Genomic DNA, 24,364 nt, shown 5'->3' on the forward strand with positions numbered 1-24,364 from the left:
AATAATAAACATTCATAAAGGCACAGTATTTAATTTTATCTGTTTGGATGGGTCACACATGACTACTTTATAAACCCATGTGAACAAAACTGTTCTAGAGATAAAGTTGGCAGTCGACTCATGCAATCACAGGTGAGTTAAAACATTATGAGCACCTGCTTACCAATGCATTGCTCCATCTTTGGAATGTCGTACAGCAGTGATTCTGCACATTGGGGATTTGATAAGTCTTTTGTAAGTTTCCAGAAATGTGCATCACTAGAAATCTGTGCCCAGGTCACACAATTCTGATATATTATGGACCAGCCGTTTATCTACACAAAGCTGGCATCCCATAATGTCCCAAATGTGTTCCATCAGGTTCATATCAGGTGAATTTGGTGGCTTAGACATTAATGTGAGTTCACTATCAAGCTTCTCAAATCACAGTAGCACAATTGCGGCATTGTGACACGGGAAGTTATCCCACTGGAAAAAGCCATCACCACTGGGGAAACCATCAAGTATGAAGGCACACAAATAATCCGTAGTACTTGTGTAGCCCACAGCTGTCAGTGTGTCTTCAGTGACCATGATACGGCCAACAGAAAACTGAGCGAATGTGTCATGCAACACAATACTGCCCCCACTGGCCTGCATCTGTGGTATGGCGAATGCTTTGGGCAGTCGCTGATCTGGACGACGACCTACTTGGACGTGACTGTTGACCTGCTTTAGTGAGAAGTGCGATTCATCTGACTGGGAAATGCAATTCCCTTGATCTGTGTTCCGTACTATAAGATGTCAAGCCCATTGCAATCATAATTGAGGACATAGTTGGGTCTGTACGGGAACAGGTAGGGGTCGTCTGCTGCAGAGCCCCACATTCGACAGTGTGCACTAAACGGTGTTCTCCAAAATACTTGTACTGCTGTCATTGTACTATGTTATCATATTTGCCAGAGATCACCCCTTATCCTGCTTTATAGAACAGGTGAGCCTCCATCTGAATGTTCTGTGATGAGGTGTAGATGTTTGACAATGTGGCACCTACTTGTACATTACCATCCTTCAGTCACTTTTCATAAATGCTTAGTAGCACACAAACAGGTGACCAGCTTTGCTGTTTCAAAGGTCCTCATTTCTAGATGGTGGGCCATAACAATCTGATCATTATTAACGTTGCTTATATTAGTGGATTTCTCCATTTGTGGTTTTTATCATTGCTAAATTTTTCCTCCAAGAACCTCTGCTCCATTTTACTGCATCACATGCCCACATCTGCGCCAGGTTTCATTCAGTCTTGCCTTAGCAATGGTTGTAATGATTTGACTTATCAGTGTATGTTACGGTGTAACAAGCACCAACTCAACAAAAATTATATTTTATTGAGATAAATTTTATTCTTGCACAAAATCAAGAAATAAATATGCAACTCAGGTTTCAGAAATCTTAGCACACATATAAAACATGGATCTTGTATGTATTAACACTTGGCAGTTTCAGATACACTTGATAATGGTCTAATGCAAAGGCCAAAACTGGTTGTGTGGACATTTTAATTAATCTGCTGGAGCGGCTTTTCGTTAATTGAACAACAGTTGTGGAATCAGCATCATCCAAATGGAGAATCTAACAAAAAACATGGATCTATTACCAAGAAGCTCACCTAGAAGTTGAAAGAAAAACAAAATATGAAAGGAAGGGTCTTTATAACTGTAATGAATGATCATTATTTGTCCCATCTGCAATTTCCTAGCTGTATATGAATTTATCAATCTCATGCGAAAGTACCAGCACAAATTAATACAAACAAAAGAGGCACAAATATGCAGTCTGTGGAACCTTGATTTTTATTTTCCCCAAGGGTGTAGCCTTTAAGGTTGTACTACACTAAGAAACTTTCTGAAACAAAGGAAAATCCACCTGGCTTCAGCTACCGGAGACTGTGATTTTGCGTGTGCGTGCGCGTGTGGGCATGTGTGCGTGTGCGTGTGCGTGTGTGTGTGTGTGTGTGTGTGTGTGTGTGTGTGTGTGTGTGTGTGTGGTGTCTAGTTTTGACAAAGGCCTTGTTGGCCAAAAGCTCATTTTGTGACAGTCTTTTTGTTGTGCCTGTCTGCGACCCAGCAACTCCGCAGTATGGTGAGTAGCCACTATCATTTTCATAATATTATAAGAAACTTTCTTGTTGCTCTCATATAGTTAGTATTTGACAGATCCTTATTTCTTACTATCAGCTTTTAAATTTTCATTAGTAATTTCTTCCACCATTGTTAATCTTGTTTTTCCTTCATTGTCTTAAGCTACTTGTCGTATTAATTTTCCTCATTTAAACGTGTGTTGCAGGTGGAGGCAGCGATCTCACACCCATCCTACGATGATGAAACAGTGGACAGTGACCTCGCACTGCTCCGATTGCCCTTTGCCATAAGGCCCAGTCGCTACCAAGGGTTAGCCTGTCTTCCTGAACAGGGGCAAATCCTTCCTGCTGTTGGCTCAAAGTGTACAGTGATTGGCTGGGGGAAAGCCCAGGCTCATGATCCATTTGGAACAGATCTGCTGCATGAGGTCCAGGTGAGCATTATTACAGTGAAAGAGCCATTACCTTGATTTTCTATTGTTTTAAACAGTTAGTTTTTTTAGTTTTTCTTCTGAAAATAGTGAATTTTCATGTGTTTTTATAACATTATTAATAATGAAAAGATATCAAACTTCAAGTGATGTGGTTAATAAATAGGCCTATGGCATCACAATTTTTCTGCTGCCACTTTTAATGGTTACTGTTAAAAGCAGATTAGGATATTGTTTTAAGTACTTCATATAAGAAAACAAACAGAACACTGAATTATTAATATGTAGAAACCTAGTGCAATTAGAACTGATCTCACATTCACTCACAAAATAAGTAAAACTCCTATTGGGTAAATAGCATTTCCTATCACACTAAAAGCTGTAATATTCTTATTTATATGCATACTACATCAATCTTATAATTTCTCAGACAAATTAATACAGTCCACTACTAGGCTCTCAATAGTATTGGTCTGCACCTACATCTACATCTACATCTACATCTACATCTTTACTCCACAATTCACAATAAATTGCCTGGCAGAGGATTCATCGAAGCATCTTTATGCTACTTCTCTATAGTTCCACTCTCAAACAGCGTGCAAGAAAAATAAACACACAGATCTTTCCATGTTCATTTGTCCCTATGTAGATGTGCACCAACAAAATATTTTCACACTTTCAGGAGAAAGTTGATGAAATTTCGTGAAAAGTCCTGCTGCAGCAAGAAGTCTTTGTTTTTGTTGTCTTCCCTGCATGCTGTGTGGTTCTTTGGTGAAAACAGGGGCAAGGAACAGATGCTTTTCATGAAGAGGAAATTCAGATATTAATTTATTGTACATCTAAATAAAATAGTAAAAATAATGCATAACATTGTTCCTGTGTAAGCAGTGTCAGTTGCTAACAGTAGAATTGAATGTATAAATACGTCACTCTTCAATACGATGTCTGTTCAGAAGATGTTGAGCTCTGGCCACTATGAAAGTCTGTAAATGTTATTCAACTGGCAAACATGCAAAATAGGGCTCAGTGTATGGATGTTAGAACTTAATGACTGCATTATGAAAAGGATCATTGCTGCTCACCATATAGCGAAGATGCTGAGTCGCAGATAGATGCAATGAAAAGACTGGGCCAAACAGGTTTTCATCAGAATTAGACAACATACACACACACTCTCACACAAGCACAACTCACACACCATGACTACAGTCTCTGGCAGCCAAGGCTACACTTAAGTACACCCACCAGTGGAGCTCCGGAGCAAGGATTCTTGCATCTCATTGGTAGCAGTGTAATCAGCGGTAGCTGCAGGGAATGTGGCAGTGTAACTGGCAGTGCATATATTTGAAAATGCGGCCAAATGGATTGCGACCCAGACCGGAGTTTTACTGATGGCCACCTCATTAGTGCATCATATCCATGGCACTCTCTCCCTTATTTCACAATAATACAAAAAGAGCTACCCCTCTTTGAACTTTGTTGATGTCCTCCATCAGTTCTGTCTGATGTGGATCATACACCACTCAGCGATACTCCGGATGAGGGCAGACAAGCATAGTGTGAGCAGTCTCTTTAGTGGAGCTGTTACATTTTCTAAGTGTTCTGCCAATAAATCGCAGCCTTTGGTTTGCTTTCCCCACAACATTATTTGTGTGATTATTCCAATTTGAGTTATTCTTAATTGCAATCCCTAAATATTTGCTTGATTTACAGCTTTTAGATTTATGTGATTTATCAGATAACTGAAATTTTGAGGGTTCTTTCAGTGCTCATGTAGACGACTTCATACTTTTCATTACTTAAAGTCGACTGCCACTTTTTGCACCATTTTACTGTTTGTTTTGATCATCTGATGACTTTACAAGATCGAAAATGACATAACACTGTCTTGGGGAACATAAAATATTATTGAGTAATGGTTGAACTGTATAAGCATTCACTTGAGCATGAACAACTACTACAATTCCGCACCACATTGATAATGACCTGACACAGGTCGAAATCTGATCTGCGTTGTGACTATAAATTTCATATTAAAGCAACTTAATTCTACAACTGATTGCTGCTCTATCTAACCCAAATATTATTTTGTTTTACTCGATGACTGTCTGTTATTTATTATGAACTATGACTTTTCTGACAGGAAATTAGGAATCCAGTCACACAATTGAGATGACACTCCATAGGGACGCAATTTATTTAGAAGCTGCTTGTGAGGTATGGTGTTAAAAGCCTTCTGGAAATCTAAAGCTATGGAATCAGTTTGATGTCCCCTTTCGATAGCATTCACTACTTCATGAGAATAAAGAGCTAGTTGTGTTTCACAAGAAAGATATTTTCTGAATCCATGGTGGCTATTTGTGAATAAATCATTTTCTTTGAAGTGATTTATAATGTTCAAGCACATTCTTATTGCAAATTGACATTAGTGATACGGGTCTGTAATTCAGCAGATTACTCTTATTTCCTTTCTTAGGTATCAGTGTGACTTGTGCGAATTCCCAGACATCATGAATGAATCTTTCTACAAGCAAGCAGCTGTGGAGGTTTGCTAAGAATGGAGCTATTGTTTCAACATGCTCTGAAAGGAGTCTGGCTGGCATACAATCTGGACTGGAGGCCTTGCCTTTCTGAAGTGTTTTGAGATGCTTTGCTACACTGAGGATATCTACTTCTAAGTTACTCATACTGGCAGCTCTCAATTTGAGTCCTCGAATGTTTACTTCTCCTTCTTTTGTGAAGGAATTTCAGAAAACCGTGTTTTGTAACTCTGCTTTAGTGGCACTGTCATCAATAACATCACCATTATTATTGTGCAGTGAAGGTATTGATAGTGTCTTGCCACTGGTGTATTTTACATGCAACCAGAACCTCTTTGGGTTGTCTGCCAGATTTCGAGACAGTTTTGTTATGGAAACTATTAAAAGCATTTTGCATTATAGTAGTTCACACAAAATTGAGCCTCCATAAAACTTTGCCAGTTTCTAGAGCACTGACATTATTTCTGTAAATTTAATCCACATCTAGCATATGCTCACATAGATTGTAAGAAATGGAGATTGTCTCTTAGGAATGTCTCAAGTGAATGTTTATCTGCTCTTTTAAATAGATGTATTTATGTTTATTTTTGGTGGGTTTGGATGTTAGATGGTATCCAGTCTAGTTACAACCACTAATCCTTGTATTTGTCATGTGCTCCCTGTTTGGTTAGGATTATTTGTTGCTTAGATGCCAAGTATATTTTTGCGACCATTTATACTTCAAGTGGGCTCCTGAACTACTCGTTCAAAATAATTTTCTGAGAAAGCATTTAGTATGATTTTCAATGATGTTTGTTGCCTACCACTACTTTAAACATGTATTTTTGCCAATATATTGAGGGTAGATTGAAGTCACACCAATTGTAATTGTATGTGTGGGGTACCAATTTGAAATGACACTCAAATTTTCTTTGAACTGTTAAGCAACTGTATCATCTGAGTAAGGGAACAGTAAAAGGAACCAATTATTAATTTGTTCCAGTTATAATCCCTACCCATACTAACACACAGGGAGGGACTATCTACTTCAATTTCACTACAACGTAAACTACTTCTGACAACAATAAACACCCCACCACCAACTGCATTTAATCTGTCCTCTCAGAACAGGGTTAGGTCCTTGTAAAAATTTCGGCTGAATTTTTTCCAGCTGTAGTGAGCTTTCCATACCTTAATGATTCAGTGCTTTCTATTAGCATTTGGAGCTCTGGTTATTTTCCAACACAGGTGCGACAGTGCTACAGGTAGTGAGCTGTGCCTTCATCTTGCAAGCAAGGCTGGCAGTAGGTATTACTTCAGCTGTGCAGCTGAAACCAGAGAGAATCTCTTCTGATCCAAAGCAACACACATTTTTAGTACCGACATGAGGCACCAGCCACAGCCACCTGCATCTTGTTCTCTTCATGGCATCTGGAAGCTCCTATTACACTTCTGGAATAACTTCTCCCAGTATGCACACAGATTGCACACTGAATTCCTTACCCTTCTTTTGCAGCCATACCCCTAAGGGGCCCCATTACATGCCTAACATTGGAGCTCCCAACTACCAGTAATCCCACCCACTGTGAATGCCCAGACCTTGCAGGCCAAGATGATTCCTCTGGAACAGGGCAGGTGACTTCATCTAGCTCAGGGACTTCATCACCTGCAGGTAGTGCCCAAAATTTGTTTGCCAGACAAACTGAGGAGGCCCTCTGATTGTAATCAGGTGATTACAGAATTGGCAAAAACTTCCAAATAATTATGAGGAAGGTGTGTACTAAAGAATTGTTGTACAAAAGTAGAATAATAACATTTATTCATTCATAGGTAATGGTAATTTGTTACAAAATGGTTATTCTACTAAGACTATCAGGAATCTGTTCATGGAACACTTCGTATAACATTTGGAAACTGGAAAATATCACGAATTTTGTACTGGTGACACTTAACAGTTTCTGTTTTTGATATCTGAATGTTCTTTTCACTATTTCCCTGGATTTGTGGAAATTTGGTGCTACTATCTTATTTTTATAATACAGAGAGTTCTACCTGTAGGGAAATTTGTAAATAAATTGACCAAATTGAGAAATGCTAAAGCACCCAAGGTACAGGGCATCTTTATCTTCTGAGTGAAAACTGTACTGTTTCTAAAAGTGTGTGATTCTATGCAAACAAATACTTTTTTTTTACTTTTGAGTAATGTATGAAACTTTGGTGCTTCTTCATTATTACTAATAAGATGCACTGGTTTGTTTTCTTTATGCAGCTTTATTTATGCTTGCTCTGTCAGTATTCAGGGCTGCATTACTTTAAGTATCCAGCTTTCTGCTGGCTTGAACAAGAAGCATGACACATCTTGTGTGTTTCCTAAGTCACTGTCTTTTCAGATCATCTCTCTTACTTTCTTCATGGTTATTGTTATTAATAAACTCAGTCTTCTTTTGCACATATTGTTGTTCACAGCTGACAGTGGTAGTTTTGCTTTTACAACTATAGATTGCTGCACTTTAGTTTTATCATTAAGACATTTTACAATTCTTTCCTCCTGTGAATTATGGTACTTTATATGCATTTCCTTGTCTAAAATTCATTTAGTTTCAACTGTTATTACAATTTCTGTATATTTTGCAAGCTTAACTAAATTAAATGCTGCCGTAAATTCAGCTACAGTACTCTTAACATTGTTGAAACTGAAATGAGTCATAATGTTATGCCACAATACTTCATTTAGAAAATCTAGTTGTTGACTGACAGTTGAATATCATTTAAGTTCACCACAGGATCATAAAAATTAGGAATCTCACTTGGTATTGGCAATTCGTGCAAAAGTTTACTGTTCGTTTGCTGGCATGGATATAGCACACTATTCACTGGTTCTTTTTCTCTGTAAGCATCTGTAATTTCCAACCTAATCCAATATTTCTCAGCATCTCTTTTCACTTTCTGAGTTGTGTTTGCCTAAGACAGTATGCCTGGCCTCTACGCATGGTGGTCAGAAACAGTCTGAAAAGTTTGTAAGAGTTTTGCAGGTTGGTTGTGCTGAGAAATGATGGTTGAGCAAAAATTTAATATGTTGCATAATTTTCAAGTTAATTAGCATTGAAGTTAGCAAATCAGTCTGTTGCATGCACAAATTAAAGTGGACTGCCAGAGATGTTGTTGCCAAACGTTATTTTTGTTTGGTTTCCTAAAACTGAATATGAGAGTGACACAAAAGTTGGACATGGGATGGTACTGAGGATTGAACCCAAGCTGAAGGCTTGTGCACTATCATCTATGCTATGAGAACAAGTGACACTAATTGTATATGGCGGGCTGCTTGGCTAACTTCAGTGCTAATTAACTAGGAAATTGTGCAACATATTGAATTTTTATCTTAACAACTACTCCCTAGCTCAGCCTATCCTCCAATGCCCTTACAGGCTTTTCTGACTATCCTGTATATGGAAGTTACATTTTACATCTCAACATTTATTCTAAATTCACTGTTATTACTAACCACAAAAGTACCATTTGGGACTAAATCTGTTGGTGTGTGAGTCTAAGAAGCCTGAGGTCCCTGAAGAATCTTCTGCAAGGTTTTCACTTACCAACTTTAAATGGTATTCTTATTTTGCAATTTGGTAAATTTTTTTGTCTTGCTTCATTCGTCCAGAAGATTATGCTATAGGATAGTGTTGAATGAGGGTATCGAAAATAATTGTGTCTTCAGAATTTGAGAGAGATTTTTAAGTGCAAAGCAGGTGAAACTGATATTTTTGATTGACTCGTCTACAGACTGATAGTGACACTTCAGTATGTTATTCATCTTGCAAGCTAAGAATGTCACACACTTAGTTACATTTATTGTGCTCTCTTTGATCTCTACTTCTGCTACCTGTGAGTCATATTTGTTGGTTTGGAATTGAATATTGAGTTTTTAGTGAGATTAAGGGTTACACTTTTTGCTGTGAACCCATTGTAAGCTGGTTTCCACATTCCACATTTAATTTCATGCCCCCACCCCATGGTATAATTTGTTAATGTGACCTACTTTCTGTTATTGAGATATGGCTGCATCCATGGAAGGGGAATATCTTTAGCACCATAACATTTTTGTTTCTCTAGTAAAACATTATGATCTTCACAATTGAAAACTTTGCCAAGGTCATAGAAAATGACAACGGATAATTTTTTCTGCTTAGTCTCATGAGAATAGAGCTTTTGACATTGTATATTGTTTCCACTCGAGGGACTCCTTTATGGAAGCCATACTGAGCAATATTTAAGAGACTGTTAGTAAACCAGTTCAATATTTGGTTATGAGTTATCTCTTTAAGCAGTTTTGAGACCACACGAAGGAAAGAGATGAATGTATGATTAGAAGTTGGTTTCTTGTAGTAAGTGCTAACCATTAACAGGCTTCCAACAGAACATTGCTCACAATATGACAGTTAAAACATGAAAGATAAGCCAGGAAGGTTGACTTTCGTGTTTAGCTCATACCATTATTTAAATAACTCATTCAAATATATAAAATAAGGGAAAGGAAACCACTCACCTATAGCAGATCAATGCATTGAGCACAGAAACATGTAATGGAAATCAGCATTCACACTAGCTTTTGAGCAATGGCTTTTGTCTAGTAACAGTACACACATTCACACACAAAACCACAAATATACCTAAATGTACACTCCATGGCCACAGAAAGACTGATGAATCTTGCTTTGGCGATGGGAGTATACATTTGGCTGTCTGTGCAGTTGTTTGTATGAATCTGTGTAATTTTGCTATAAAAAGAGCTATTACTGAAAAGCTAGTGTGAATACAGTTTTCTGCTCCATGCATCGATCAGCTATAAGTGAGTGTTGCCTTTCTCTTTTTTTACTTATTTACTTCACAAAGGAATTTTCGTTACTGTCATTCACCCAATATTTTGTTTTGTAATAGCACAGTTTATTGTTCTCTTATGCTCATCAGTATAGCTGCTAAAATTATACATTGTGGCAGTTTGCACCCACTGCCCAGAAAGTATTTTGCAATTCTCCTTCAGATGGGCACTGCAAATAGTGATGGATTGAACACGAGGGTTCAGCAACATCTCCTGTAGCAGAATCTTTTGCTTACAAACTGTAGATATTAATGAGAGCAGCAAATTAAATGAGGCTGACCTCCATGAATGCTAAATGAAGAGAGTGCTGTCCTCTATGGGCCAGCATGATGCTATATTATTCTCCACTTTAATAAATTGATATTACTGATGCACATTTCAGTCTTTTAGGAAGTACACTTAGAACCATTGACTGATTACAGAGGTAAGTTGAGGGGGATGCTATCCGATCACCACAAGATTTTAGTACATTGGTTGAAATACCATCACAGACTTTTAGGAGAATCACTGACTGCAGTTTTTTTTAAAAAATACAGTTAGAATCAGTGACTGATTACAGAGGTACCTTGAGGAGACACTATCAAGTGAGCACAATTATTGAGTACTTTCATTGTAATACCATCACAGCAAGCAGATTTACTGGTATACAACAACATCATCATCATCATCATCATCATCATCATCATCATCTACCTGCTGTCTTCTCAAACTTGCGTATTACTACCACTTGTGTTGTTGTGGTCTTCAGTCCTGAGACTGGTTTGATGCAGCTCTCCATGCTACTCTATCCTGTGCAAGATTCTTCATCTCCCAGTATCTGCTGCAACCTACATCCTTCTGAATCTGCTTAGTGTATTCATCTCTTGGTCTCCCTCTACGATTTTTACCCTCCACGCTGCCCTCCAATACTAAATTGGTGATCCCTTGATGCTTCAGAACATGTCCTACCAACCGATCCCTCCTTCTAGTCAAATTGTGCTACAAACTTCTCTTCTCCCCAGTCCTGTTCAATACCTCCTCATTAGTTATATGATCTACCCATCTAATCTTCAGCATTCTTCTGTAGCACCACATTTCAAAAGCTTCTATTCTCTTCTTGTCCAAAATATTTATCGTCCATGTTTCACTTCCATACATGGCTACACTCCATACAAATACTTTCAGAAACGACTTCCTGACACTTAAATCTATACTTGATGTTAACAAATTTCTCTTCTTCAGAAACGCTTTCCTTACCATTGCCAGTCTACATTTTATATACTCTCTACTTCACCATCATCAGTTATTTTGCTCCCGAAATAGCTAAACTCCTTTACTACTTTAAGTGTCTCATTTCCTAATCTAATTTCCTCAGCATCACCCCACTTAATTTGACTACATTCCATTATCCTCATTTTCTTTTGTTGATGTTCATCTTATATCCTCCTTTCAAGACACTGTCCATTCCGTTCAACTCCTCTTCCAAGTCCTATGCTGTCTCTGACAGAATTACAATGTCATTGGCAAACCTCAAAGTTTTTATTTCTTCTCCATGGATTTTAATACCTACTCTGAATGTTTCTTTTGTTTCCTTGATGGCTTGCTCAATATACAGATTGAATAACATCGGGGAGAGGCTACAACCCTGTCTCACTCCCTTCCCAACCACTGCTTCCCTTTCATGTCCCTCGACTGTTATAACTGCCATCTGGTTTCTGTACAAACTGTAAATAGCCTTTCGCTCCCTGTATTTCACCCCTGCCACCTTCAGAATTCGAAAGAGAGTATTTCAGTCAACATTGTCAAAAGATTTCTCTAAGTCTACAAATTCTAGAAATGTAGGTTTGCCTTTCCTTAATCTAGCTTCTAAGGTAAGTCGTAGGGTCAGTATTGCCTTACGTGTTCCAATATTTCCACGGAATCCAAACTGATCTTCCACAAGGTCGGCTTCTACTAGTATTTACATTTGTCTGTAAAGAATTTGCGTTAGTATTAAATTGATAGTTCGGTAATTTTCACATCTGTCAACACCTGGTTTCTTTGGGCTTGGAATTATCATATTCTTCTTGAAGTCTGAGGGTATTTCGCCTGTCTCATTCATCTTGCTCACCAGATGGTAGAGTTTTGTCAGTACTGGCTCTCCCAATGCTGTCAGTAGTTCTAATGGAATGTTGTCTACTCCCGGGGCCTTGTTTCGACTCAGGTATTTCAGTGCTCTGTCAAACTCTTCACGCAGTATTGTATCTCCCATTTCATCTTCATCTACATCCTCTTCCATTTCCATAATATTGTCCTCAAGTAAATCGCCCTTGTATAGACCCTCTATATACGCCTTCCACCTTTCTGATTTCCCTTCTTTGCTTAGAACTGGGTTTCCATCTGAGTTCTTGATATTCATATAAGTGGTTCTCTTTTCTTCAAAGGTCTCTTTAATTTTCCTGTAGGCAGTATCTATCTTACCCCTAGCGAGATATGCCTCTACATCCTTACATTTGTCATCTAGCCATCCTGCTTAGCCATTTTGCACTTCCTGTCGATCTCATTTTTGAGACGTTTGTATTCCTTTTTGCCTGCTTCATTTACTGCATTTTTATATTTTCTCCTTTCATCAATTAAGTTCAATATTTCTTCTGTTACCCAAGGATTTCTACTAGCCCTCGTCTTTTTACCTACTCGATCCTCTGCTGCCTTCACTACTTCATCCCTCAAAGCTAACCATTGTTCTTCTACTGTATTTCTTTCCCCCATTCCTGTCAATTGTTCCCTTATGCTCTCCCTGAAACTCTGTACAACCTCTGGTTTAGTCAGTTTATCCAGGTCCCATCTCCTTAAATTCCCACTTCTTTGCAGTTTCTTCAGTTTTAATCTACAGTTCATAAACAATAGATTGTGGTCAGAGTCCGCATCTGCCCCTGGAAATGTCTGACAATTTAAACCTGGTTTCTAAATCTCTGTCTTACCATTATATAACCCATCTGAAACCTGAAACCTGTCAGTATCTGCCGGCTTCTTCCACACACACACACACACACACACACACACACACACACACACACACACACACACACACTCTCTCTCTCTCTCTCTCTCTCTCTCTCTCTCTCTCTCTCTCTCTCTCAGCACCAACTCTACTGGTATAGAATGGCATGGCAGCACTCAATGGCTGAATTCAGCACAGCATAATCTGTGGCCTCTAATGTACGACTGCAAATGTTTGCAGATAAATGAATATCACCGGTGCAATAAGGAAACTTTGAATGAGTCCTCACAATATTGTGGCATAAAAGCATTTGCGTGAGCCCAAATATTTTCCATGTCAGTGATCTACAGTGATTTTAAGTTCTCCAATATTACTTTTTTCATGATTGTACACCATAAATTCATTGCCCCTGTGAAAACCCCTTGAGACCAATGCTAAGAATTTCCTGATTTTACATTTCTTCCTGGTAAGGTTTACCTTGATTCCAAGTTTTTACTTGACATCTCACTTGACTTCAACCCAATTTCTTCTTATTGACATTTGATGTGACTGAACAAGTTATAAGTGAGTAAACGACATATGTTTCATACAAGAAATGGTGGTAAAATTAAGGGAATATTTTTAGTGAGAGTGAGATGTGAGAGAGGAAAAGCTGATGAAATTTACAATCGGTGTTGTCAACACAAATTGCAGCATTGAGCTTCACCACACAATTATTATACAATTACTGCTAGGTTGCAGCGGTAATGGAAAAACAAGGCTGCTGACGCAAAGTGTTCTGGACCGAGCCAATATGTGACAAAGGGGCCTGGCCACCAGTTTTCTTGTGCCACTTATAACTCAGTCTCATCTTTTTGCATGTAATTCTGATGTACTGTATCCAGCAACAGTATCAATCATCAACTTTTAAAATTCAAACACTGAGTCTCAAAGAATATGCTTGGTCATAATCGAGGAATCGTTGCCCATTTCTGGCTAGTATAAGCTCATTGGCTGGCGACTTGTTAAGTCACCCAATAGCCAGCACAGCCACCACACCACACACACACACATAAAACGAGCTCACTTACTGGATGTGTGTAGAGGAGGAGTGGCCCTTCAGTGATGGGAGTGCAGGTAGGGGTGAAAGCATTTTGTGAAGTGCTGAAAATATACTTTTCATGTAGATGATGTGCTGTGGCAGGGATTTCACATGGAAGTAGAACAAGGGTTTTGTGATAGCATATTTTAAAGACTTTCATGTTCAAATCTGACACGATGCAGTTGCAGTAGCTACACACACACTATCCACATATATACTTTGCAGCACACACACCACATACTGTAGATCATAAAGACTGGCAGCAGCAATAGAGGGCATGAAGTGGAATTTTAACACCTGAGCTTTCTTTCAAATGTACAATTTACGCAGTGTACAGAAATTCATGGAGCCAATTTTTAATAAGCTTGTAATGTCAACTGGGGAAGTAAACTTATTTTTTCACATCTCCATTTCTCTCATCAAGCCTAAAATAGCACTTAAATGGTGGTGACCATATGAAATGTAGCTTGTAAGAAAAGCATTAAACAATAACAGCAATGGTGACAAAATTTGTCACTAAGCAGATGTCTGAATTTATGCTTATGGTTTAACCACTTAGCTGCCGTGATGTTCGTTGGTTTAACTCAACATGTTCATCAATTTTAGCTTTTTTTTTGTGAGTGAGCAGAGAGGATCATCTTACAAATACTCCTGTTTTGAATGTATAATTTGTATAATTTGTAGTCGTATCATGTCACAAAACAGCTTAATTACCTTGTACCCAGTTTTTACTTGCTGTTACACATTTGTGATTTTTTAAGAACTGATGAAATTCATTGCCATAAATTACTGTATACACTTTGTATTGTACATTTAATTCCTTCACTAAGACAGATTTTGCGAAAAGTATCTAATCCCTGGAGTCCTCGTCTGCTTTTCAGCTTCTGTACTCTTAATAGATTTCATGTCTATATACTATTCAGTAGATAACATGTTTACTTAGGATATATGAGTCCCACTATCATACACTTATTTGCCTTATGTTCTCTATCATTACTCATATCTCCTTCTTATGTACACTTGATATACAATTATCATAGTTCTTATACATCTATCCCCCTACAACACTTGGCATTTCTCACATCTTTCTAATCTGTTACCTCATTGTTTGTGTATCCATCTCTTTTTGTATGTATGTGGATGTGTGTTCATGTAGTCTGATTCTTAGACCTTCTTATCAAAAGATAAGATGTAGGTTAATAGAAACCATGGGAAGTAGGAAGGATGTCTATGATAGAAGTATGTGAATATGGAAAGAGGGAAAAAAATAGATAGGTCCTCAAATGAGAAGTAAGAAAAGAAATAAATAGAAATGGTTGCCAAGATCAAAGAAGAGAAAGAAGATAGCCCCAAAGACAGGAAACCCTTCCCACACCCCTTTCCCCAGGATCCCTACCTCACAGGTACTTGAGTGAGAAGCCAGAGGAGGTTTGGTGTTCAAATGTCTCCTACAGAATGGACATTCCCACATTCACCCTTGAGGTCCCCAAAGGCAATCTTAGCAACCCTATGGAAATGGCAAGTGATGAAGAATCAGTCACGCTTGTTCGCGAAGGTTATTTGAAAGGTGTGGTGTGTGTTTTGTGTTAGTCATGATTTATGTGTGCTCGTAATGCTGTTATCCACAATACCCACTCCTTTCAAACTGATAAAAACCCTCCCACCTACATCACATCTCATAAAACGTATACAATATTTTGTACAAAGTAGAAAATTATATGCTACAGTATCACCATTATTTAATTAGTCATCCAATATTATACATTCTGCTAACATAATATTCACTTCCGTTCATTAAGAGAAATATGCATTAGGAAATATAAATTTGAACTCTGGCCCAACTATGGCAGTAAATCAGACAAAGAATAATGCAGTTGTCCTAAGGCGAGCTCACCGAGGATGGAAACCTCGTGTAGAATAAAAAAGGCAAAAGCTGGCTTGACTGTATTACACTCAGCCTGAGAATAGTATTCCTTTGACCAAGGGAGATAAGAACTGACCAGGCACCTAATATACCCTGTCCCAAGGTTGTGCCAAATGACTGAGATCAGAGACAACACGTGTACAAATTTATGCCTCATGCTGCAGTCGAGCAAAGTCAGGACATCTAACTGACTAGAACAAGAAAATCTCTTACCAGGAGAAATTTTGTATGATGTAATCACAAATTCTCATTGTTATGGTTTTTTCCAGTACCTCTAAGTGTGGGATGATAGAATAGTTTAAGAGTTTGGGGGAATTCAGTGCAAGAAAATTATTACTGAAGAAACACTGAAAACAACTCGGCACCCGACGGTTGTCACTCCACCTGTTAACTAAGAATGTTAACGTCCCTGGAGGATAGATGACTCTGCCTAGATCCCATGGATCTGATATTAACTTCACTGGAGCAAGTGCAGACCAATACTTCTCTTTACATTTCTTTGGACATTTCTTCCATTGCAAAACACAAAACAATCACCACTCCACTAGGTAGCACCACATTAGGTTATTGTATATTCTACTCTATCCTGGATAAGTTTGAATCCTTTCCACAAGTCATCTATAACCTTGCTAGTATCATTAAGATTGGAAGAAGCAGTAGTCAAAATGCTTCCAGAGGTTATACTCTTGGTAACTTTTCAATCTATAATTTATTCAAATAGTTCTGCCAAACTATTTACATTTATAATGTCAGAGTTTCTCTCTATTGTTTCCCTCTGAAATTTCTTTCCACAGTATCTTCTCATGTATTCATGTCTGTAATTTGTGATTGGATAATTGGCATCAACTTCTCTTGCTTATCAACGCTCTCTCTTACAGTATGTAATCTCTGCGTTACAGCATCGAACTTAACATTACATATATTTTCAAATGATCCTAATCTTTCATTGATTTCAGTTTCTACCGTATTACATTTTTCCTCAATATCAAATTCTAACCATTTTGCTAAATCTTGGATTTGATCATTCTATTTCTGACTAAAGTCAGTGAATAGTTTATGTACATGAATATTTAAAGAACTCATTAATTCTTTCTTTAAATCTAATCTCAAATTTTCAACTTTACTGTTTAGTGTGTCAGATTCAGTCTTTAGTAAACCTATATTTGTTGCTTGACTATTCTAGTTTCACTCTGGTCATTTAGAACTTCACTTTGAGCATTTAAAATAGAATGTACCAAACCTATTTCTTTCCTTAGAGTTTCATTCTGAGCATTTAATCTAGAATTTAAAGTTTCATTTAATTGTTAACTCTGGGCTTCTAGTTTATCATTTAGTTCCTTTCTTAAAGCCACTGAATCTGCACTCTGTGAATCTAATTTAGCTTTTTGAGCTTTGATTAGGTTTACTAACTCAGACCAGTCTGGCATTTCTCTACTGACTCTCATAGCCATAGCTGGTTCTTCAGTGTTTTCCATTTGTCCTAAGTTATCCATATTCTTATTAGCTTTAGACCTAGTAATCATTTTAAAAAAATTGACTCTGAGTATAATAACTATAGTAATATTGTTCACTTAACAGTTCTTACTAGTTTGTACTAAAACAATAAAGTTCTGTTTCACGCATCGGCGGGCAGATGTGTAACCACACGGGTGAACAGCAGCTGGTGCCAGTGGCATTTGTTGTTGGTTTCTACGCAGGCATTGGTGAGCAGATGTGGAAGCAGGTCAGAATCGGTGGATAGCAACTGGTGCTGGCAGCATCGGATGCTGGTTTCTGCATCTGCTTACCCACTATGTGGGAGAGCTGTATACTCCCTACGCCAGATCTTCTCAGTCAGTTGTTCTCAGCGTATCTCTTCTTAGTCTAATACATTGAGATCTTTTCTCTGTTATTTTATCATCATTACTTTCTTACATCTTTCCTTTTTCGTGTTTACCAATTTCCACCATTTGAATTTTTAGGCAGAATCCAATTCCGTGAACTGGTTCTTTTGTCTTGTTATCCCCCCCATGAACCATGGACCTTGCCATTGGTGGGGAGGCTTGCATGCGTCAGCGATACAGATAGCCATATCGCAGGTACAACCACAATGGAGGGGTATCTGTTGAGAGGCCAGACAAACATGTGGTTCCTGAAGAGGGGCAGCAGCCTTTTCAGTAGTTGCAAGGGCAACAGTCTGGATGATTGAATGATCTGGCCTTGTAACAATAACCGAAACAGCCTTGCTGTGCTGGTACTGCGAACGGTTGAAAGCAAGGGGAAACTACGGCCGTAATTTTTCCTGAGGGCATGCAGCTTTACTGCATAATTAAATGATGATGGCGTCCTCTTGGGTAAAATATTCCGGAGGTAAAATAGTCTCCCATTCGGATCTCCAGGTAGGGACTACTCAAGAGGATGTCGTTATCAGGAGAAAGAAAACTGGCATTCTACGGACCGGAGCGTGGAATGTCAGATCCCTTAATCGGGCAGGTAGGTCAGAAAATTTAAAAAGGGAAATGGATAGGTTAAAGTTAGATATAGTGGGAATTAATGAAGTTTGGTGGCAGGAGGAACAAGACTTCTGGTCAGGTGACTACAGGGCTATAAACACAAAATCAAATAGGGGTAATGCAGGAGTAGGTTTAATAATAAATAGGAAAATAGGAATGCAGGTAAGCTACTACAAACAGCATAGTGAACGCTTTATTGTGGCCAAGATAGATACAAAGCCCACACCTACTACAGTAGTACAAGTTTATATGCCAACTAGCTCTGCAGATGATGAAGAAATTGAAGAAATGTATGATGAAATAAAAGAAATTATTCAGATAGTGAAGGGAGATGAAAATTTAATAGTCATGGGTGACTGGAATTCGAATGTAGGAAAAGGGAGAGATGGAAACGTAGTAGGTGAATATGGATTGGGGCTAAGAAATGAAAGAAGAAGCCGCCTGGTAGAATTTTGCACAGAGCACAACTTAATCATAGCTAACACTTGGTTTAAGAATCATGAAAGAAGGTTGTATATATGGAAGAATCCTGGAGATACTAAAAGGTATCAGATAGATTATATAATGGTAAGACAGAGATTTAGGAACCAGGTTTTAAATTGTAATACATTTCCAGGGGCAGATGTGGACTCTGACCACAATCTATTGGTTATGACCTGTAGATTAAAACTGAAGAAACTGCAAAAAGGTGGGAATTTAAGGAGATGGGACCTGGATAAACTGACTAAACCAGAGGTTGTACAGAGTTTCAGGGAGAGCATAAGGGAACAATTGACAGGAATGGGGGGAAGAAATGCAGTAGAAGAAGAATGGGTAGCTTTGAGGGATGAAGTAGTGAAGGCAGCAGAGGATCAAGTAGGTAAAAAGACGAGGGCTAGTAGAAATCCTTGGGTAACAGAAGAAATATTGAATTTAATTGATGAAAGGAGAAAATATAAAAATGCAGTAAATGAAGCAGGCAAAAAGGAATACAAACATCTCAAAAATGAGACCGACAGGAAGTGCAAAATGGCTAAGCAGGGATGGCTAGAGGACAAATGTAAGGATGTAGAGGCTTATCTCACTAGGGGTGAGATAGATACTGCCTACAGGAAAATTAAAGAGACCTTTGGAGATAAGAGAACCACTTGTATGAACATCAAGAGCTCAGATGGAAACCCAGATCTAAGCAAAGAGGGGAAAGCAGAAAGGTGGAAGGAGTATATAGAGGGTCTGTACAAGGGCGATGTACTTGAGGACAATATTATGGAAATGGAAGGGGATGTATATGAAGATGAAATGGGAGATACAATACTGCGTGAAGAGTTTGACAGAGTACTGAAAGACCTGAGTTGAAACAAGGCCCCCGGAGTAGACAACAATCCATTAGAACTACTGACGGCCTTGGGAGAGCCAGTCCTGACAAAACTCTACCATCTGGTGAGCAAGATGTATGAAACAGGCGAAATACCCTCAGACTTCAAGAAGAATATAATAATTCCAATCCCAAAGAAAGCAGGTGTTGACAGATGTGAAAATTACTGAACAATCAGTTTAATAAGTCACAAAATACTAACACGAATTCTTTACAGACGAATGGAAAAACTAGTAGAAGCTGACCTCGGGGAAGATCAGTTTGGATTCCGTAGAAATACTGGAACACATGAGGCAATACTGACCTTACAACTTATCTTAGAAGAAAGATTAAGGAAAGGCAAACCTACATTTCTAGCATTTGTAGACTTAGAGAAAGCTTTTGACAATGTTGACTGGAATACTCTCTTTCAAATTCTAAAGGTGGCAGGGGTAAAATACAGGGAGCGAAAGGCTATTTACAGTTTGTACAGAAACCAGGTGGCAGTTATAAGAGTTGAGGGGCATGAAAGGGAAGCAGTGGTTGGGAAGGGAGTAAGACAGGGTTGTAGCCTCTCCCCAATGTTATTCAATCTGTATATTGAGCAAGCAGTAAAGGAAACAAAAGAAAAATTCGGAGTAGGTATTAAAATCCATGGAGAAGAAATAAAAACGTTGAGGTTCGCCGATGACATTGTAATTCTGTCAGAGACAGCAAAGGACTTGGAAGAGCAGTTGAATGGAATGGACAGTGTCTTGAAAGGAGGATATAAGATGAACATCAACAAAAGCAAAATGAGGATAATGGAATGTAGTCGAACTAAGTCGGGTGATGCTGAGGGAATTAGATTAGGAAATGAGACACTTAAAGTAGTAAAGGAGTTTTGCTATTTGGGGGGAGAGGATGTAAAATGTAGACTGGCAATGGCAAGGAAAGCGTTTCTGAAGAAGAGAAATTTGTTAATATCGAGTATAGATTTAAGTGTCAGGAAGTCATTTCTGAAAGTATTTGTATGGAGTGTAGCCATGTATGAAAGTGAAACATTGACGATAAATATTTTGAACAAGAAGAGAATAGAAGCTTTTGAAATGTGGTGCTACAGAAGAAGCTGAAGATTAGATGGGTAGATCACATAACTAATGAGGAAGTATTGAACAGGATTGGGGAGAAGAGAAGTTTGCGGCACAACTTGACCAGAAGAAGGGATTGGTTGGTAGGACATGTTCTGAGGCATCAAGGGATCACCAATTTAGTATTGGAGGGCAGTGTGGGGAGTAATAATCATAGAGGGAGACCAAGAGATGAATACACTAAGCAGATTCAAAAGGATGTAGGTTGCAGTAGGTACTGGGAGGTGAAGAAGCTTGCACAGGATAGAGTAGCATGGAGAGCTGCATCAAACCAGTCTCAGGACTGAAGACCACAACAACAACAACATCCTTGGTTGCTGTGGCAACACATAATATCTTCTTATCTAGTTTTCATCTCAAAAGTCCTGTTTTCTTCTGTCGTTTCACACAGGTTGCCACATTCTTACGCTATGGATGACTTGAAGTGGTGAAGTATGTGTGTAAAATCTCACTTTTTTAATGATATGACTTACTTCAGATGGTCAGCCAACTTTCCTTGATGGTTAGCTTGTTGCCTTTTCTCTTCTTCTCCAAAGTATATCTGCTCAGAACAGGAATTTCTCAAGACTCTTTCTATTTATAAAAATAAGCAGACATATGCAGTTTCTTTTGCTTCACTTCACAGTATATATTTGAACATCAAACTTTTACAAAACTCCTTCTCCACATAAACAAACACTATCAAGTAAGTCTCTTTGCATGTCCAAAGGTTAAAAACGGAGTTCATTTACACATAAGAAAAGGTTGACTTAAAACCCAAGTCCATTCTCATTCTGAATCTGAATACATATTTTATCCTTTCAGAGTCCAAAACGAGCATTAATTAACAATACTTCCACTATCCTTCTGTTTTTTCCACTACAATAGTCAAAGTCACAAAACAGCAAATAAGTCATAAACACTCCTTGTTCTTTCACTACAGCTTCCACAGCACAACCACAAACACATGTCGGTGCTGTTTGACCGCCATGTCTATAGTCGTCTCACAATAAACTTCAAACCTGCATAGACAGACAGGTGATGTGCAGTAAATAGGCTCTCTCTCACTTACTTTTAAAATATCATGTGTTTGAGATGGTAGAAGGCCGTGTGGTTCTAGAATTTACATGGAAATTCTCAAAACACTACACTATACAGATTTCTAGCTCTCAAGTTTTAATAATTTGATAGTTGGAGCCATGTATGTGAAAGGTGACAAAATGTTACAGCAACATTTCAAAACTTTTGGCCAAGTTTGAAACATTATATTTCAGTGAATAATTTCGGTAAAGCTGCAAAACTAGGCCATATGGTTTGAAAGTTTACATTGTACTCATTATAAAGATTTATTCCATTTAATTCACAATTTTAGCTCCAAATGGAACTCAAATCTGTCAATAAATTGTGTTGTGACAAAATATTCACTCACATTTAAAGCTTGATCTGTTCACATAGTTGATTTAGCAAACATGCAACTTTTACCACTTTTGGTTTATAGTTTTTGGGACGTATGGGTTGGAGAGGATAAAAAAATTTTCTATGAAGGTGAAAGTTTTAAGCATTTGTGTCTCAAAGGATTGCCTGATCCATACTTTTATTAGCCACAATTAACATTCTTTTCTCTATAAAATATCAAAGTTTCAAGCCAATTTTTTCGCTCTGAAGGTGTACAAAAATTTTTTCAAATCACTGTTTCAGGGAAGAATATGCCATTATTGCACACTTTGTAAGATTTCAAATTGTTAGTCAAAGAGACAAAAAAAATTGTAATGGTTCATTATATTTTTATTCATCTTTGTTGTGATACAAAGAAGCTGGTATAAGTTGTTGAACAGCCATCTTCAGATGTGCAAAAACTGAAGGGAAATGGTTATGTCAGGAAGGTCACACTGGTGAAAACTCAAAGTGTAACAAATTAAAAATTGTTCAGTAACTGAAACCAGTTATGTAATTGCTTCTTTCCATTGTGATAAAGACAAACTTATAGTGATCACACAATTTGTTGGGAAGCAATTGTAAATGGATGCAGATATTCAGTCTCTCTCCAGTAAGAAGTGAAGCATGGCAGTTATTCCACAATTTTTGAACTTTTTTAACTTTATTGTTAAGAAAAAGCTATTGATAGTTTAAAAAACATAGCTAAATTTTATTTTTGCTAGTGGCTGGTCTTGCTAATGCTTTGAGGATCTTATGGATACAGCAAGTGAAATAACTTTACATTGTGTACTTTGCCATATGCTGACCTATAATTCGAACAAAAGGCTACGAAATATCGGAGACAAAGAGAACCACTGTTTAGTTATTCTTGCAAGAGTCTTTAATTTGTCTTCACCAAAATCCACTTTCTTGGCAAAATTTCAAACTCTGCAAAAATGTGTTGAGATAAAAGAGCTTAAAAGCCACATATTTTTGCAGATTTTTTTTGTTAGCTTCACCACACATACCTGAAATTATAAAACCAAAAGTGATAAAACTTGCAAGGTTTACAAATAAGGTATTAGAATACTTGAGTGGAATTTTGCTCCAACAAATTTTGATTATGTGCTGTGCTGAGAGGAGAAAAAACAGTGAATTAAATGAAATACAACTTACAAAACTTTGCACAGTGCAAACTTTACTTAAGAGAATCCTGATTTCCACATGCTGAACAGGAGGGTAGTTGGGACTACACATGATGATGTAAAACTATGAAATCAGATAAAAAAATGTTCTCTCTCACTCTCTAGGTTCCTATAGCTCGCTTGGAGTTATGTCGTCGAGTATATCGTGAATACCGGATTACAGACAACATGTTTTGTGCTGGTTACCTCAACGGCCGACGTGATAGCTGTGCTGGAGATTCAGGAGGTCCCCTTCTGTGTCGCTCTCGAGGGAGATGGACAATATTTGGAATAACAAGTTTTGGTGAAGGTTGTGGCAAGAAACGACGTTTTGGTATTTATACACGTCTCTCCAATTATGTTGAGTGGATACGCGATGTCATTGGCAATGGACATTAGTCTGATAGCGCCCACAGAGACCTTTGTTCTGTGTCTTAATACTGCATTGCCTCTATTATTGCTATGAGCACTTGTGCCAGTAAACTGAGCTGAAGCAGACACTTCTGAATAAGAAGAAAATTGAATCCATCAAATATTTTTATTAGTGGCTGTATCAGCCATGATAATCATCTCACGAAACAAAAAAAAAAAAAAAAAGCATTATTTGCTTAATGTAGACATGTTGGTATGGTCCTCATGTAGACTGAAAGTGAAAAGTTTTTCAATTTCCAAAATGTGAATGTAATGTTAAGGTGGAAGTTGATATGTCTTCCCCCTCATCAGTATCAGCGATAAGATGATTTGTAAAGTTTTCTGTAATATATTTATTGTTTTTATCCTTAAGATGGTCCTGAAGTGTTTCTAGTGTTGTGCCATATTCTCATCTCAGGAAAGATATTTATTTTGTGTTCATTTCTGTGATTTCTCTCTAATTACTGTTAATAATCTGCATTTGCTTTCTAAACAACATAAGTGAAA

The 24,364-nt window shown here is 37.9% G+C and overlaps 1 protein-coding gene across 1 annotated transcript in view; it reads left to right on the top strand.

Moving 5' to 3' along the window:
• Positions 1-24,066, top strand: part of LOC124544976 (coagulation factor X) — a 102,723-nt gene extending 78,657 nt beyond the window's left edge. The window contains exons 6-7 of the mRNA XM_047123724.1: positions 2,326-2,553; positions 23,573-24,066. Coding sequence (XP_046979680.1) covers positions 2,326-2,553; positions 23,573-23,845 — 501 coding nt within the window. The 3' untranslated portion in view covers positions 23,846-24,066. The remainder of the gene's footprint in view (positions 1-2,325; positions 2,554-23,572) is intronic.
• The last annotated feature ends 298 nt before the right edge of the window (positions 24,067-24,364 follow it).

This window comes from Schistocerca americana, chromosome 8, assembly GCF_021461395.2.
Source record: "Schistocerca americana isolate TAMUIC-IGC-003095 chromosome 8, iqSchAmer2.1, whole genome shotgun sequence".
Classification (NCBI taxonomy): Eukaryota; Metazoa; Arthropoda; class Insecta; order Orthoptera; family Acrididae; genus Schistocerca; species Schistocerca americana.